This window comes from Sorex fumeus, unplaced genomic scaffold, assembly GCF_029834395.1.
Source record: "Sorex fumeus unplaced genomic scaffold, SorFum_2.1 ptg000009l, whole genome shotgun sequence".
NCBI classification, from domain to species: domain Eukaryota; kingdom Metazoa; phylum Chordata; class Mammalia; order Eulipotyphla; family Soricidae; genus Sorex; species Sorex fumeus.
The window spans coordinates 22,701,627-22,717,121 of NW_026606066.1; the positions used below are offsets into that span (position 1 = coordinate 22,701,627).

At 37.1% G+C, this 15,495-nt stretch overlaps 2 protein-coding genes across 5 annotated transcripts in view; one reads left to right on the forward strand and one right to left on the reverse strand.

Annotated features, from left to right (window-relative positions):
- PPIG (peptidylprolyl isomerase G) overlaps positions 1 to 5,042 on the forward strand; it is a 44,296-nt gene extending 39,254 nt beyond the window's left edge. For all 4 annotated transcript variants that reach the window (XM_056110288.1, XM_056110290.1, XM_056110289.1 and 1 more), the window contains exons 11-13: positions 727 to 814; positions 3,398 to 3,534; positions 3,702 to 5,042. In XM_056110288.1, the coding sequence (XP_055966263.1) occupies positions 727 to 814; positions 3,398 to 3,534; positions 3,702 to 4,806 (1,330 nt within the window). In that variant the 3' untranslated portion in view covers positions 4,807 to 5,042. The remainder of the gene's footprint in view (positions 1 to 726; positions 815 to 3,397; positions 3,535 to 3,701) is intronic.
- An 8,838-nt stretch (positions 5,043 to 13,880) lies between these two features.
- Positions 13,881 to 15,495, reverse strand: part of CFAP210 (cilia and flagella associated protein 210) — a 30,666-nt gene continuing 29,051 nt past the window's right edge. The window contains exon 9 of the mRNA XM_056110296.1: positions 13,881 to 14,312. Within this exon, the coding sequence (XP_055966271.1) occupies positions 13,971 to 14,312 (342 nt within the window). The 3' untranslated portion in view covers positions 13,881 to 13,970. The remainder of the gene's footprint in view (positions 14,313 to 15,495) is intronic.

Sequence of the window (15,495 nt, forward strand, 5' to 3'; positions counted from 1 at the left end):
TTCACTTTATTTTAGGGCCGCACTGAGTGCTGTTCAGGACTGCTCCTGGCATATTGCTCTGGGGTTGACCCTGGTGTTGCTCAGGGCACCCTGCAGTGCTGGGGATTGAGCCAGAGCCTCCTTTATACGAAGTATGCACACCAGCCCTTTGAGCTAGCTCTTCAGCTTCAGTTGCAAACTACTACACACATTCTCACTAGAGTCTTAAAGTCTTTAATTAAGGAGCTTGTGTTCTTTTAGTTCTGGTGCTGGCTGGGCATGGTTGTGGTACTCAGACACATACTTGCCAGAGGGTTATACTCTTGTTGCAGTACTGACACTTCTTTAATTGCTGTGGCGATCATATACTTGCAGCACTGATTTCTGACAGCATTGCTGTAAGAACAGTCATACTTGGCAAATACCAGCAGCACTGAGTATCAAACTTAACACCCTCATGTCTGCAAGACAGGCACTTTTTACTACTGAGAGCCATCCTTGGGTTCCTGTGTACCTTTTAAGAGGACACAGTGGCATATTGGTGAAATAAATAGTTTTTCTCACACATTGCAAGATTTTAGCATTCTTTACTGGTAAGCAATAAATACCAGTTGCCCATATAGTCAGTGAAAGTTTAATAATGGTTTTATATATTCTTAAATGTTTAGGTTAGTTCAGTAAAAGTAGGTTCTTCAGATGTATTTTAATTAAATAATTTGTTTTTATTTAACCTTTGCTTCCTTTTAGTAATCCACCTAACTCCCAGCCTGCTTCATACCAGAGGCGACTTTTAGTTACAAGGTCTGGCAGGAAAATTAAAGGAAGAGGACCAAGGGTAGGTGATTCTTTTCCCAGAGTATCTGAAGAGTGCTATATTTATCTGAAGTAATTTTGGAATGTTTCTTAGCGTATAACTAAATTTTTTTTCCATTTTTTTTTTTATAATTTTATTTATTGAATCACCATGAGAGCAGATACAAAGCTTTCGGGTCTAAGTCTCAGTCATACAATGAAACACCCGTACCTTCACCAGTGCCCATTCTTCACCCCCGTGCATAACTAAATTTTAATGTAGATATGGATATAGAATTACATGTTCTTGGGGCTGGAGCAGTAGTACAGCAGGTAGGGCCTTTGCCTTGCTTGCAGCCAATCCGGGTTCGATTCCCAGCATCCCATATGGTCCCCTGAGCACCTCCAGGAGTAATATCTGAGTGCATGAGCCAGGAGTGTAACCCCTGTGCATCACTGGGTGTGACCCAAAAAGAAAAAAAAATTACATGTTCTTTATTTTTTATAGTAACTTCTCTATGTCGGTACTTTGAAAATTTATGGGTGAACATCATGTAAAATGAAATCAAGGTCTTTTTGTGGTTTTGTTGGGCTTGTGTGTTTTGTGTGTTATGTGTGTGTTTTGTTTGTCACATTCTTCAGCAATCCCAGCTCAGTGCTCCTAGCTTGCTCCTGGTGTGCTCAGGGGAACCTATCTGGATATTGACCCCTGGGCCCTTTTGTATGCATAGTATGCACTCTAGACAAGGGCTTTCTTGTGCTCTCTTCCTACTTTCTATCTTGTTTAGAATATTGAGAATTAATTTTATTCTTATATTTTACTCCCTTTTTTTTGCAAGATAGTTTTTATTGCAACTTATTTAGGATAACTTATGAGGGTAAAAAAAGAAGTACATGTTCAAGAGAGAACACAAACTTGAAGAATCTGTTTGATTCCTTTTTCATATTTTCATCAGATTTTAAGGTTTCAAAAATTCTTAAGATATTTTAATATGTATATTAATTAATCCTTCACTTCCTGCTCAGTCCTCAGTCATTCCACTTTAGCTTCTACCATTTTGCTGAAAATATCTCTTGCCATATGGTCAGCTCCAAGACACAAAATCTAGTGGATCTTTTTAGTCTTTGTCTTCCTTAATCTCTCGCTTACAGTACACATAATACTCCTTTGCTTCCATTGAATTTTCTTCTTGTCTTTCTTGCCCTTCTGTTTTAAATTTCATGTGCCAATTCATTCTTCTACCTTTAAATTACACTAGTGACCTTTAAATTATTGTCTCAGGTTTTTTTAAACTCTTCTTAATATGTATATAGCCAGCCCCATTGTTTTCATGACCTCATTCTATACTTGCATACTGGTAATACTTTTTGGTTTTGTTTTTGGGCCACACTCAGTAGTACTCTAGACTTTTGGTGGGCAGTGGACTGCAGAACCTTATGGGATGCTGGGGATCAAGCTCTGGTCAGCCACATGCAAGGCAAATACCATACCCACTATCTCTCTGACCCCCATGATAACATATTTTCTGCTCTTTGACACCAAAGTCTTGCATCATCTTACACATAATTCTTATAGATTTTCAAACTTTTTGGCTGAAGTGTGACCACTATATAAAGCCTTTTTATATGTTTGCAGTATTACTTTTAAACAAAGTGCAGTGTTTATGCTGTGAAATACAGTACTTTGCAGTTATTTTATTGCCTAATGGGCACCTTAAACTCTCTATATAGTATTGATCATAAAAAATTCCATGTCAGACCTGATCCTATTTTTGGTTTCTGGTCTTGGGAACAGATGCCACCTAACTCCCATGAGTCATTTTGTTTTTTCCTCTCTTTGTCTTGTTTATCTTGCTATTTCCTAGATTATTTGTCTATCCATCTGATCCTTACCTTTTTTCCCCTCCTATTTCTCACCCTTCATAGGTAGTTCATAGAAATTCTTTAATTCTGTTTTCTTTCACATTAAATCAGATCTATTCCCTAGTCTCTGAGCACCTTTTATTTCTGTTTCCTTCTTTTTGATTGTAGACACTTTGTGCTTAGTACCTGTGATTGTGAACCCCTCTCTGTGTTCTCTTATCCCTGTGGAATCTTAAGTCAAAAGAAAAGAATTAAGTAGGTCTTAGCTTCCTAATGTTTCTCCAGTATATTGTAAAGTAGTTCACCTTCTAAAGTGCTAAATAAATACTGGATTGAGTAAATGAATTTGTGTTTACTTAGTCTTCCTCATAACATGAGAACTATTGCTGCTTTTTTTTTTTTTTTTTTTTTTTTTTTTTTGCTTTTTGGTCACACCCAGCGATGCTCACGGATTATTCCTGGCTCTGCACTCAGGAATCACTTCTGGCAGTGCTCAGGGAACCATATAGGATGCTGGGATTCGAACCCAGGTCGGCCGCATGCAAGGCAAATGCCCTAACCACTGCTATCGCTCCAGCCCCGAGAAATGTTGCTTTGAAATATGAAGAATGCATACTTCCAAATTGGATCTTGGAGGTTTATAGGGGTATTATATCTATATTACTTAAATTGTTAGAGGACAAAATCATTCTCTCTGAACCTAGATATATATACTCTTTAGCTATTGTCATAGTTTTTTATGGTTTTTTTTTCCCCCCTCAAGCGTTATCGAACTCCTTCTAGATCCAGATCAAGGGATCGTTTCAGACGAAGTGAAACTCCTCCACATTGGAGGCAAGAAATGCAGAGAGCTCAAAGAATGAGGGTATCAAGTGGTGAAAGATGGATCAAAGGGGATAAGTAAGCTTTAATTATTTAATTATTTCTTACAGATGTAGTAACAAGTACTTTATATAAAATTTCTGTATATTAAATCTTTATAGTCACTTAAGTTGGATTTTATTTTTTCTGTTAATGGACACATTCCTCACAAGTAAACTTTCAAAAATCTTTTTTTCTTTTTTTAGGAGTGAGTTAAATGAAGTAAAAGAAAATCAAAGAAGCCCAGTTAGAGTCAAAGAGAAAAAAATAACCGATCACAGACAGGTGTCTGAGAGCCCAAACAGAAAAAGTGAAAAGGAAAAGAAAGTCAAAGATCATAAATCTAACAGCAAAGAGAGAGACATCAGAAGAAATTCAGAAAAAGATGATAAATATACTAAAAACAAGGTGAAAAAAAGAGCCAAATCTAAAAGTAGAAGTAAGAGCAAAGAGAAATCAAAGAGTAAGGAAAAAGATACAAAGCATAATAGACATGAAGAAAAGAGGAGGTCAAGGAGTAAAGAAAGGGATCATGAGAACATGAAAGAAAAAGAAAAGTCTGATTCCAAAGGAAAAGAGCAGGAAAGGAGTAGAAGTAAAGAGAAGTCCAAACAGTTAGAATCAAAAAGTAATGAGCATGATCACAGCAAAAGTAAGGAAAAGGATAGACGCGCTCAATCTAGGAGTAGAGAACGTGATTTAACTAAAAGCAAACACAGTTATAATAGTAGAACAAGGGAACGAAGTCGAAGTAGGGACAGGAGCAGAAGAGTGCGATCTAGAAGCCATGACCGAGATCGCAGCAGGAGTAAGGAATACCATAGATACAGAGAGCAGGAGTACAGGCGAAGAGGAAGGTCAAGGAGTCGTGAAAGAAGAGCAACATCAGGAAGATCTAGAAGTAAAGATAGAAGGAGGAGGAGAAGAGATTCACGGAGTTCAGAGAGAGAAGAAAGTCAAAGCAGAAATAAAGAAAGGTACAGAAACCAAGAAAGTAAGAGTTCACACAGAAGAGAAAATTCTGAAGGTGAGAAAAGAACGTACTCTAAAAATCGTGATCACAGTAGCTCAAACAATAACAGGGGGAAAAAAGCTGATAGAGATCAAAGTCCATTCTCAAAAGCAAAACAAAGTCAGGACAATGAATTGAAGTTCTCCACATTGAAAAATGTAGAGGATGAAAAGACCAGATCCTCGGTGGAAAAAGAAAACCAAAAATCAAAGGGTCAAGAAAATGACCAAGTGCAGGATAAAAATAAAAAATTTGATCATGATTCAAGCCCTGGAACAGATGAAGACAAAAGTGGATGAGTGAGTTGTGTAAACTTATTTCCTTTCTGTCTCAAACGTTAAGTTTTAAGAGACTTGCCCGCTGAATCTCTTTTATGTTGTTTTCCTCTTCATTGTTTTGGGGTTGTTTCGTGTTTTGTCTTTTTTCTTCTTTTTTTTTTTTTAAATGTGGACTTTATTGAGTTGATCTTTTGATAATCTGCAACCTGGATAATTTGTACTGCTAAAGTTTTAATAAACTTGAAATGAGAAAAACACTTTGGTGTAATATTGTGTGCTGTGTTTAACTATTTTATGTATGCATTTTTGTGTTGCAACAATCAGCAAACCCTGCTCTTGGGCACCCCAATTTCTGTTGTCAGCCAATTGGAAATGAGCATATCTGATTGTTGGAATACACTGTTACAGAAGCTTATGTTTCTCATGATTAAAGTAACTTAGGAAGCAAATAGGTAGAAGTCTTGCATAGATTTTCTGATTTCATTATAACAGAAGCTTGCAGCAGCAGCTTTTAATCCCACATAAGTGGGGTTCCAGTAACTTGAGATCTTAGTCACTTTTTATAGTGATTTGTGCTTTAAAATAGTTATCTTATTATCTTTCATTCATAACTTATGTCATTACTTTTTCTATCCAGATACATTTTACTTAGCTGTTGATAAAAATAGTTGTGGGTTGTTTTTTTTTCCCCCCAAGGTTATCTTTCAGTTGATGTACTGATTGAGCTTGACTTGCTGTCATACAGCATTGATGTTACACATTATACAACAGTGACAAGAACTATTCCTTGGGAGATCAGATTGTAATTCTTTGTTGCTATTAGTCAGGAGGGTGATGTTTTGAGTGGGGGAACACTGTTGTATTATTGACTTTCTCTAAAAAAATTTTTAAAGCCTTACTAAAACCACTTGTGCTGGTCTTTAAATTAGATGGATTCTAAAAGTTGTTACTATCAATTCATTCACTTACAGGTTTTTCTTTTTTTTTCTTTTTTCCGGGTTTTTCTTTTGTCGTTTGTTATTGGCTACTGACATAGAGATTTGAGTGTTCAGTGCACGGGTGTTTTTTTCAATTTTTTTTTTTAACTTTGAACTGTCTAACTCATATCTGTGAGTTTCAAATGGCAAGTAAACGCATCTTTTCTACATATGTATCACTAAAGTGATGGCATGTTTATGAGATTTTATCAGGTAGCTTTATGCCATTACTGTTAATATTATTTGAGCTTGGCTTGTGTTAACTTTGCCACAGAGTAGAAAGTTGCAAGATTTGATAGCTTACAGAATTAAACACTAAGAATATGGACACATTTAGAATTTTGAATGTTGTATGTTTGTGATGTGGCCTTTTATTCTGTAATTTCTCATCCCCAATAAAATATTAAGCATCCAACAAACACAAAACTTGCCTCATTTGAAAAAAAATTCAGAATTACAATTAATAATAGTTGTCTCTAGAGTCTTTTGTACATTCATGTTTATCAGTATATCCTCAACTCTGTTACCAAGGTAGTGTCTAAGCTACCAGCAACTACTTAACGCTTCTTGCTGAGCAAAGCAATGCTTGACATAATACTTTTTGATTAATAAAATAATAATTTGGCATTGTGTTCTGTCATAGAATGAGCAGGATAGAAGATGAAATTGGAATGTCTTTTATGCACAGTGGAATCTTTCTGATTTTTTTTTCCTGATGATATCAGTAAAAGATATTTATAACAATTCATTGCGACTGATTGGAGTCCAGCTACAAACCCACCTTTTCAGTCTTGAGTGTCCAAACTATATAATCCTTGAACTAGTTATTTTAAATTTAGTGAATTGCATATTTTAAATCGTTAATATGTAAATCTGTTGAGCTCCAAGAAAGGTGCTATTTAAGAAGGGATTCGTAGTAATTATATTTTAAAAATCTAAAAACCATGTTAAGTACAAATACTTTACTGTCTGATCCCAGAGCTTTATCTACTAAGGATTATAAACAATCACAGTGTTTTCTTGAGGGGGAGGCATTAGGGGTAACTTTTGTAAGTAGTATTTTACTGTTTGGGCTATCAAAACAGCAAGTCTCTATTAAGCATTATAATAGTCTTAAATAAAGCTTCATTCACTGTTTTTGTAGTAGGACAGATAAAAAGGAGTTCAGGTGATAGATGACAAGAAAGACATTTCAAAAAAAGATTAAACAGCATTAATGTGTACCTCAGAACTGCCTTTGCAACTGAATATCACATGGTTCAAAAAGTCCTTTTATTACATTTCAGATAGTTGTGCCATCCTTAGTTTTTATTTGAACATTACTGTTTTCCTAAAAGCCAACTATTTCTTTTCTGTAAAAATGGTATTATATATGTATATAATGTTATGTCTGAGCTTACAGTTTACTTCAGAATATTTTTACCCAGTGACCTTTCAGAGTTACTTACGTTGGTTTATACTGCTTGATGAGCATTAATCTAAGAATATTTTTATGATTATTTCAAGTTCTTTCTGGGTAAACCATCTGCCATAGAAATGAACTCTACAGATTGGAGAGAAAGTAAAAGTGAGTAAGGCTCTTGTCTTGCCTGTGACCCATCCGGGTTCAGTTCTTCTCCCTGAGCACCACTGATACAGCCCAAACCAAAAAAAGAAGAAGAAAAATAAAAAGAAATGAACTCTACAGAGAGATTAATGTCAACAGTAGTACATCTTAGAGGGTTGCATGAAAACGTTTTTTACTATACAGTTACTGAGTTCATAGAACGATGCTGTTTCTATGTTCTTTAATCACACGTATCAAATAATTTTCCTGCTAATTCTGTCTTTGCGCAAGTATGATACTGATCCTTACTGACTTTGCTGAATTGCCTTTGATTCTTGTGCCCACTGGAACTAAAAATTTTAAAAATTATATTATGGACAGAAAGACATTGGGTTTCTGGTATATTGAGTATAGTATTAACTCAATTTTTATTTGCTCTCAAGTTAGTGTCTGGGACAGATTAGTATTTTTTTAGTAATTTAATGTTTCAGTCTATGGTGATTTATTCCCACTTTGAACCTTCTATAGTAGATTTCTGTAGAAACTTGTTCCCTTTACATTCATCATTCCCTTTACATTTCATATAGTTGATTATTATAAAGAAACAAAATTGGCAATTTTATGTCTCCTTTTGGTCATATGTATTATAACTATTCATTTTAGTAGTGATACATTTGCAGTTGAATATACTTTATAAGAATTGTAGGTTTATAATCTGCTTAATGTCAAAAGATGTGTTTTGTTAGAAAATTGACTTAAAAAATAAACTCAAGAAAACACAGCATTAACAAAAACTTGCCCATCATAGGGCTATTCTGCCTGTAAAGGATTCTGGCAAATGTCAGCTGGCCTGCAGGGGTGACACAAGTAAATCTAAGGGGGAAAAGAAAAATCAGCTAGAAATTCATCAGCAGGATTGGAGAAGAGAGTTGATTGTGGTTTTTCATTTATTTAGGTACAAGCAGGAGTGGTGGCTTTGCATTGTGTTTTTGCAATTTTTTTTCAATGCAGATTGATATGTTACTAAAAGCACATGCTGTATATTTTGTTCCCCTCTTGTGTGTGTATAGTTCTTGGAAGGATTGCTAAGTGGATTGGGTATTTGTGTGTGGGAACTTTAAAGGTGACTGCTCTCTTTCTGGAAGGGAAAGACAAATGACGTTAATGCACTTCTTTTCCTAGATCTAAAGTCACTGTGATGTATATTTTTTTAATGAAATTTAGGAATAAAGCTGTTGTAATTGTATAATTAGTTTAAAAATGCTGCTTCTCTTACCATCAGTCTAGTAACTGTTAAACTTTTCTGCAAACTGCATTTTACAGAACTTAAGCCTCAAATCTGTATCAACTTTTATATAGTTAATATTGTTTTAAATAAACTACACTATAATAAACAATTTGTTTTGTATTTTTTAAATATTGTTTTTCCAATCTCCATTTTTACTAAAGGCTAAATTATGAATATAAACTAAAATATACTTTTTTCCATGGAGACAGAATTATTTATATTAGAATAAAACTAAATAATTTAGCAATACTGGGCTTCTTTAAGAATCTAACTAGCAGTAATATTTCCAGAAGGCTTGAGAAGTTCTAGTGTAAATGTTTAGATATAGTGCTTTCAATTGAAATGACTCTTTGCTGAGCAGACTTTTACAGTTACACTTGGGAATTTGCATTAACATATATTGGAATGCTGTTTGCTTTTTAATTCCTCCAAATTTTAAAGTTTTGGGAAGACTTCTTCTGCCTGCCAATTTTAATCTGACACTTATCATTGTAAAGCCACATAAGTAGCAATTGATTTTGTAAAACTAATTGTCTACTTTGGGGAAGTTATGTTTGGTTTTAAAGTAATTTTGCTTTTAACTTAGACACATTTAGGGAAAAATGGGCCTACTTGAAAGTCAGTCACTAAACATAGATGCTTAGGTAATAACCGTTCATTCTGACCATTCAGTAGTTTGTATGTATTAACAGGTGAATATTAACTCAGTTTCTGCAGTGTTCTTAAATGCCAGGAGAATGTAAAATGTGCAAAAATGGACTGTGTGAATTGTGTATTAAAATACTTTCAGTATCAATTTGCTTTTTCTATTTTTCATTGCTTTTTAGGTTTCTTTCCTAAACACTTATTAACCTAATACTGAATTTTTAAGTGCAGATTAAGTTTAAGCTCCCCCCCCCACCAGTCTTTCTTGAACTCAGAAATGTCTTAATTACATTTGATAATGTTTGTTACAATTTTAGCTGTGGGTTTCTTTAAAATGTTAGTGCTGTTGTGTTTCCACTACTTTGTGCTTTTCTACGGTTCTTTTCATTATTATTTTGTGATTTGTTTTTACTATGCTTGACTCTCGAGGGTGGGCGGGAGCCAAGCCTATAGAAAGAAAAATACTATATATGTTAAGGGAGAAACATTGGTGTTTTTATGTTATCCTTTACTGAGTTAGGTTGGTTTTAAAACATGTAATTAGCCAGTTTGTAGAAATTTTATAGTATAAAGATTACTTAATACAAAACCAGCAGTTATTATTTCAAAAATAATAACATTTTTGAAAACTGAATTAGGAGCCAACAATCCACTGGTTGAGCATATGTTGTACATGTGGGAAACTCAGGTTTGAACATGATTCCCCAGCACTGCTCAGACTGACCCCCCACACAATGCTGGGAGCAGACCAAATGCCACTAGGTATGGCACCCAAAAAAACAGAAACAAAGCCCAAGTTCAAAAGGAAGTTACATGGCAGAAGTTCCCAGACTCCACTATGCCTTTGTATTCAATAATTTTAACATAGTGACAAACTGATCTAGCAGTTCTATTAAGCAGCTTAATGCATGTAAGGTACATCCTAACAGCTTAGTAGTGAAATTGGATGAGTGGATGTTATAGTAAACCACATTCCTTTAATGCAGGAGTCTGGAATACATTGACCTCCATTAACTGCTTTGAATTAGGACTTGCCTATAGAATCACCTGTGCCTTTAAAAAAATTTCATGCAAAGGAACCAGGGATATGACTCCAATGGTAAGGTATATGCTGAGTGTGTTTGGGGCCACACCTATCTGTGCTCAGGTATTGGTCCTGCCTCTTTACTCAGGGATTACTCCTAGGTGGTTCAAAGGACCATATTGGGTGCCAGGGATTGAAACTGGGTCAATATCTGCAAGTCACACTCCACCTGCTTTCGAATCTAAGACCCTAAATTTGATTCTTGGTACTGTCTTCCCCTTGCCCCCAAGCAATACTGAGTGTATCCCTTGTGTTCTCCAAGCAATAAAGCATGGGTCTCCACACTGGTTGTGGTCCTTATATGGAAAAACAAAGGTATAAATTGTCCATCAGATGTTCTTAATTGCAGTCTTAGGCTTGGGTGAGAGTGCCTTGTGCAGCTTAATAGAGCTGTTACGGAAGTCCTGAAGTGATGTGCAGAATAGTGTGTTCGTGCACACCTTCCTGCTAAGAAAACGCCTGATTACAAAGGGTTCTGACTTTCCAAGTTCTGCTAAAAATGCCACATGATCCTGCGATTCTACTTTTATTTATATGTAGAAAAAACAAAGGAGCCACCAGAGAGATGGTTACATGTGGTAAAATGTTTCCAGCCCTGTTCAGTCCTGGCACCTCATAGATTATGGGCACAAAGCTAGTGTGGCCCAAACGCCATTTCCCAAAGAAAACCTGAAAGCAAGGGCTCGGGAGACAAGTCAGGGCACGTGGCCTGTGTGAGCCACGGACTGAATTTGCTCCCTAGCATCACATATCCCCTTTTGGTCATAAGTCACAACAGTGTTTTGATCTCTGGCTCCAACCCAAGAAAATTTTTAACTTTTTCATTTGTGACAGCATGGATGTACCTTTGGGGTATTATGTTCAATGGAATAAGAGAAAGGAATGTGTGGCATCCAAAACAGCACAAAATCAAGCACAGACCAGAGAGCTGGCTCAAGGGGTTAAGTTCATGCTTCATGTACAATAGGCATGGATTCAATCCCTAGCACTACATGGTTTCTCACACTTCAGGAGTGGCCCCCAAGCACTGCTAAGTGGGAGCCCACAGTCCTTGAAAAAATTAAAAGGCAGACTCAGTGCCAGAAGGATAGCTTAAAGTTAGTTATTGCTTAAGCATGCAGGAAGCCCAGCTGGGTTCAGTGTTAGCTCCTCATCGTTCCTGATCACTGCTGGGAGTAATCCCTGAGCACAAATATGGGCATAGCCCTTGAGCACCACCAAATGTGCCCCTAAGTCAAACCAAAACAACAGCCAATTCTTAGAGAAAATAGAGTGGTAATTTCCAGCATTCAGGATGGGTAATGATTGGGCAGAACATGGATAAGGGGTTTGAAGGCTGTAGTGGTAGTACAGGAGTAAGGAGCTTGCCTTGCATGTGGCCAACCCCTGTTTTCCAGTCACCACTAGGAGTCACCCCTGTGCTCACACACAGGAAAAGTCCTTGAACACTGCCAGTGTGGCCAAAAGTACAACTCCCCCCACCCCCGGGACCCTTCTCTCCTTACCAAAATTAACTCCCAGTTATAAATTAAATCTTTGAGGATGTATGGCATGATGATTAGTAATACAGTATCAGAAGTTTACAAGAGGGGCTGGAGCGATAGCACAGCGGTTAGGGTGTTATGTTGACCCGGGTTCAATTCCCAGCATCCCATATGGTCCCCCGAGCACCGCCAGGAGTAACCCCTGTGCATCACCAGGTGTGATCCAAAAGCCAAAAAAAGTTTGCTAAGGGAATAGTCTTCTGTAACTGTTAAGTGATAGAAGTTAGCTACTTCTGATGATCACTGCAGCATATACAAATGCCTGTATCATATACCTAAAATTAACATGTGTCAATTGCAGCTCAGTTTTGAAAAATATGACAAACCAGAGATTGGTTATGCCATATGATTTTAACTTTTGTATACTTAGAAATATAAATGATGGTAAAATTTGTGCTGTGCATTTTCAACAGAGTTTTTAATTAAAAGAAGTAGGGGTTGGATATTAAGGTCTTATGCAGCCCACCCTGGTTCATGAGTCCCAGCAACTCATGTTCTCCTGAGATCAGAGCCAGAATAGCCCATGCGTACTGCCAGGTGTGCTCCAAACCACTGCCACTATCCAAAAAAAGTGGGGGTATGCAATTTGTAAAATGTAAATGTATCAGTAAAGTAACAAAATAGGAGACTAACACCCAAGAATAGCCGAGATAAGTACCAGGAGGTTCACTCCATGGTTTGGAGGCCAGCTGCACATGCTAGGGGGAAAGGCAGCTCAGATAGAGAGGGGAGCACCAAATAAAGGTGTTGGGAGGATCCTCCCAGGATGGGAGATGCATGCTGAAAGTAGACGATAGTCCAAACATGATTGCCACTCAATGCAAACCACAGTGCCCAAAAGGAGAGAGAACAAAAGGGAATGCCCTGCCACAGAGGCAGGGGGGATGGGGGTGGAAGGGATACTGGGATCAGTGGTGGCGGAAAATGGGCACTGGTGGAGGGATGGGTACTCGATCATTATATCATTGAAACCTAAGCACAAAAATTTGTAAGTCTACAACTGCACTTCATGGTGTTTCACTAATAAAAAATTTTTTTAAAATAAATGTATCAGGTAAATCATAGTACTATATATGGAAGAATTATTTCAAGTGCCTCTAAAACATAATTTTCATACACTAGTAAAATATTTGGTAATTGCATATAACATCAAATAAATCACAAAATAGTACTAAACTACATAATCATTTTTAAAATAATTGAAAGTGTTAAGCATTGAATAATAAAGCAACAAATACATAAACTTCTGCTGAAAAATGCTTTGGAATATTATTCATGATACCTGATACAACGGGAATGAGTCTTGAAAAAATATTGAAAGAAGTAAGCTAGAAGTCCAAATCCATATCCCTGGTATGATTCTATTTCTCTGAACTGTCCCAAACAGACAAATCCATTGAAGCAAAGTAGACTAGTAGTTTCCATGGTTATGAAGAGAGGAAGAAATGGGTGACATCTTAATAGGTGCAGGATTTTTATTTGGCACAATGGAAAAGTTGTGGGAAAGGGTTACATGATTTTCCACAACAAAGGTGCCAATGAAAACTTTTAAATAGGTAAAGCCATACATTGCATGTAGTATATTTATCTGTTGCTGCCTTGGAACCATACTCGTTGCCCAGAGGCTACTCCTGGCTCAGTGTGTGGGTCACTCCCAGTGGTGCTGGGACTAAAACCTGGCCTCCATGAAGAGTACGCACTTAGTCCCTTTGAGCTCGCTCCTTCCCTTTCAGTGTATTTTGTCAAGATTAAAGGGAGGGCTGGTGAGATAGAATAGCAGGTAGGGCAATAGGATTTTGCATACCACAGCTGACACGGGTTCAAATCAACACCACACATGGTCCCCTGAGCACCACCAGGAGTGATCCCTGAGCTCAGAGCCAAGAGTAAACCCTTAGCAGCATGCAAATGCGCCTCCCCCCCCCAAAAAAAAATAAGAAAAAAAAGAAACAGAATCTGAATTAACTTTGAGGTGGTGAAGAATCAGAACAGACATTAAAATAATGAGCAGCTTTATTAACAAATTGTAAGCATATGATTCTCTTACACTTGTAGATCATATATTAGCTACAAATTGGTCTTCTGAATCTTTAAACTTGTTCTACCATATAAAACCTAGCCTTCCTTTGGATTTTTTTAAATTATATTTTGAGCCCTGAGAGTTATAAAAAGGGAGTTGAACTCCAGTAGCATCATTTGCCTGGTAGCTGGGTCTTAGTCCAGCTCTGTCCATAAGAATTGGTCCATGGCCACCTCCAGATCCATCTTGTACAGCTTTTACAAGAGGGTAAATATATTTATTTGTTGATTCAGCCTCAGATTTAATTACTTCTCTGGCATAATTCTGAAATTCTTTCTCCTTTTCGTTCATAAGAGCATTAGTATCTTGCCAGTACTCTATTTCTGCTTGTTTTGCTAGTTTTGATTCCAACCTATTTTTGGCCTATTTGGGAAAGAAAAGAAAATTTTATATAAGTGAACAAGTTAAACTTCTTAAATACACAAAATAGCTGAAGTTCTAAATATCATTTTCTAACCTTAATGATAGTGTACAAGCTCAGACTTCAAAATGTATCTCAGAAATTCCCACACTTAGTAGTTCTGGCCAGGCTCGGACTCGCCATTCACTGACACTACTCCTAATGGGCTGGAGCGATAGCACAGGGGATAGGGCGTTTGCCTTGCAAGCAGCCAACATGGCCAACCCGAGTTCATTTCCTCCGCCCCTCTCGGAGAGCCCGGCAAGCTACTGAGAATATCTTGCCCGTACGGCAAAGCGTATTCCATATGCCAATACACAGTAACAAGTCTCACAAGTAACAAGGCCCACTCGAGCAAATCGATGAACAACGGGAGGACAGTGGCAGTGACAGTGACCCCTAATGGCCATATGTGATACTACTTCCAACAAACAAAACAGTTCAAGCATGACATTTAAACAATCAACCAAACTGACCAAGCCTGTTTTTATAATTTATAAGATACTGACTTTGGCTAAAAAGAAAAGGTATTTTAGGGAAATAAGATATAGTTATCACGATAAGTTTATCATGAAAAGTTCTCTGAAGACTTCATTATTGCATCAGAAGAAATACCAAATCAACACTGTCACTTCGTGAATTAAAAAATTTAGGCAATAATCATCACAATCAGAGAAAGTGAGACAACAGTCACATGCATGCCAAGGAAAGTATACAAATAGTACATCAGGGAAAGTCCTGCCAAAATGTGTACCTGAAACTGACAAGAACTGACCTTATATGAAATACAGAAATTAACTAGGTACTCTGGACTGGAGGGATAGCACAGTGGGTAGGGCGTTTGCCTTGCACGCGGCCGACCCGGGTTTGATTCCTCCATCCCTCTCGGAGAGGCTGGCAAACTACTGAGAGTATTCCGCCCACACAGCAGAGCCTGGCAAGCTCCCCATGGCGTATTCGATATGCCAAAAACAGTAACAAGTCTCACAATGGAGACATTACTGGTGCCCGCTCGAGCAAATCGATGAACAACGGGAGGACAGTGCTAACAGTGCTAACTAGGTACCCAACCAGCAAAAACTAATAATTCTAAAAGGTAAACACAGATTCTTTTAAATACTTTGTAAGAATTAAAGAATAAAAGAT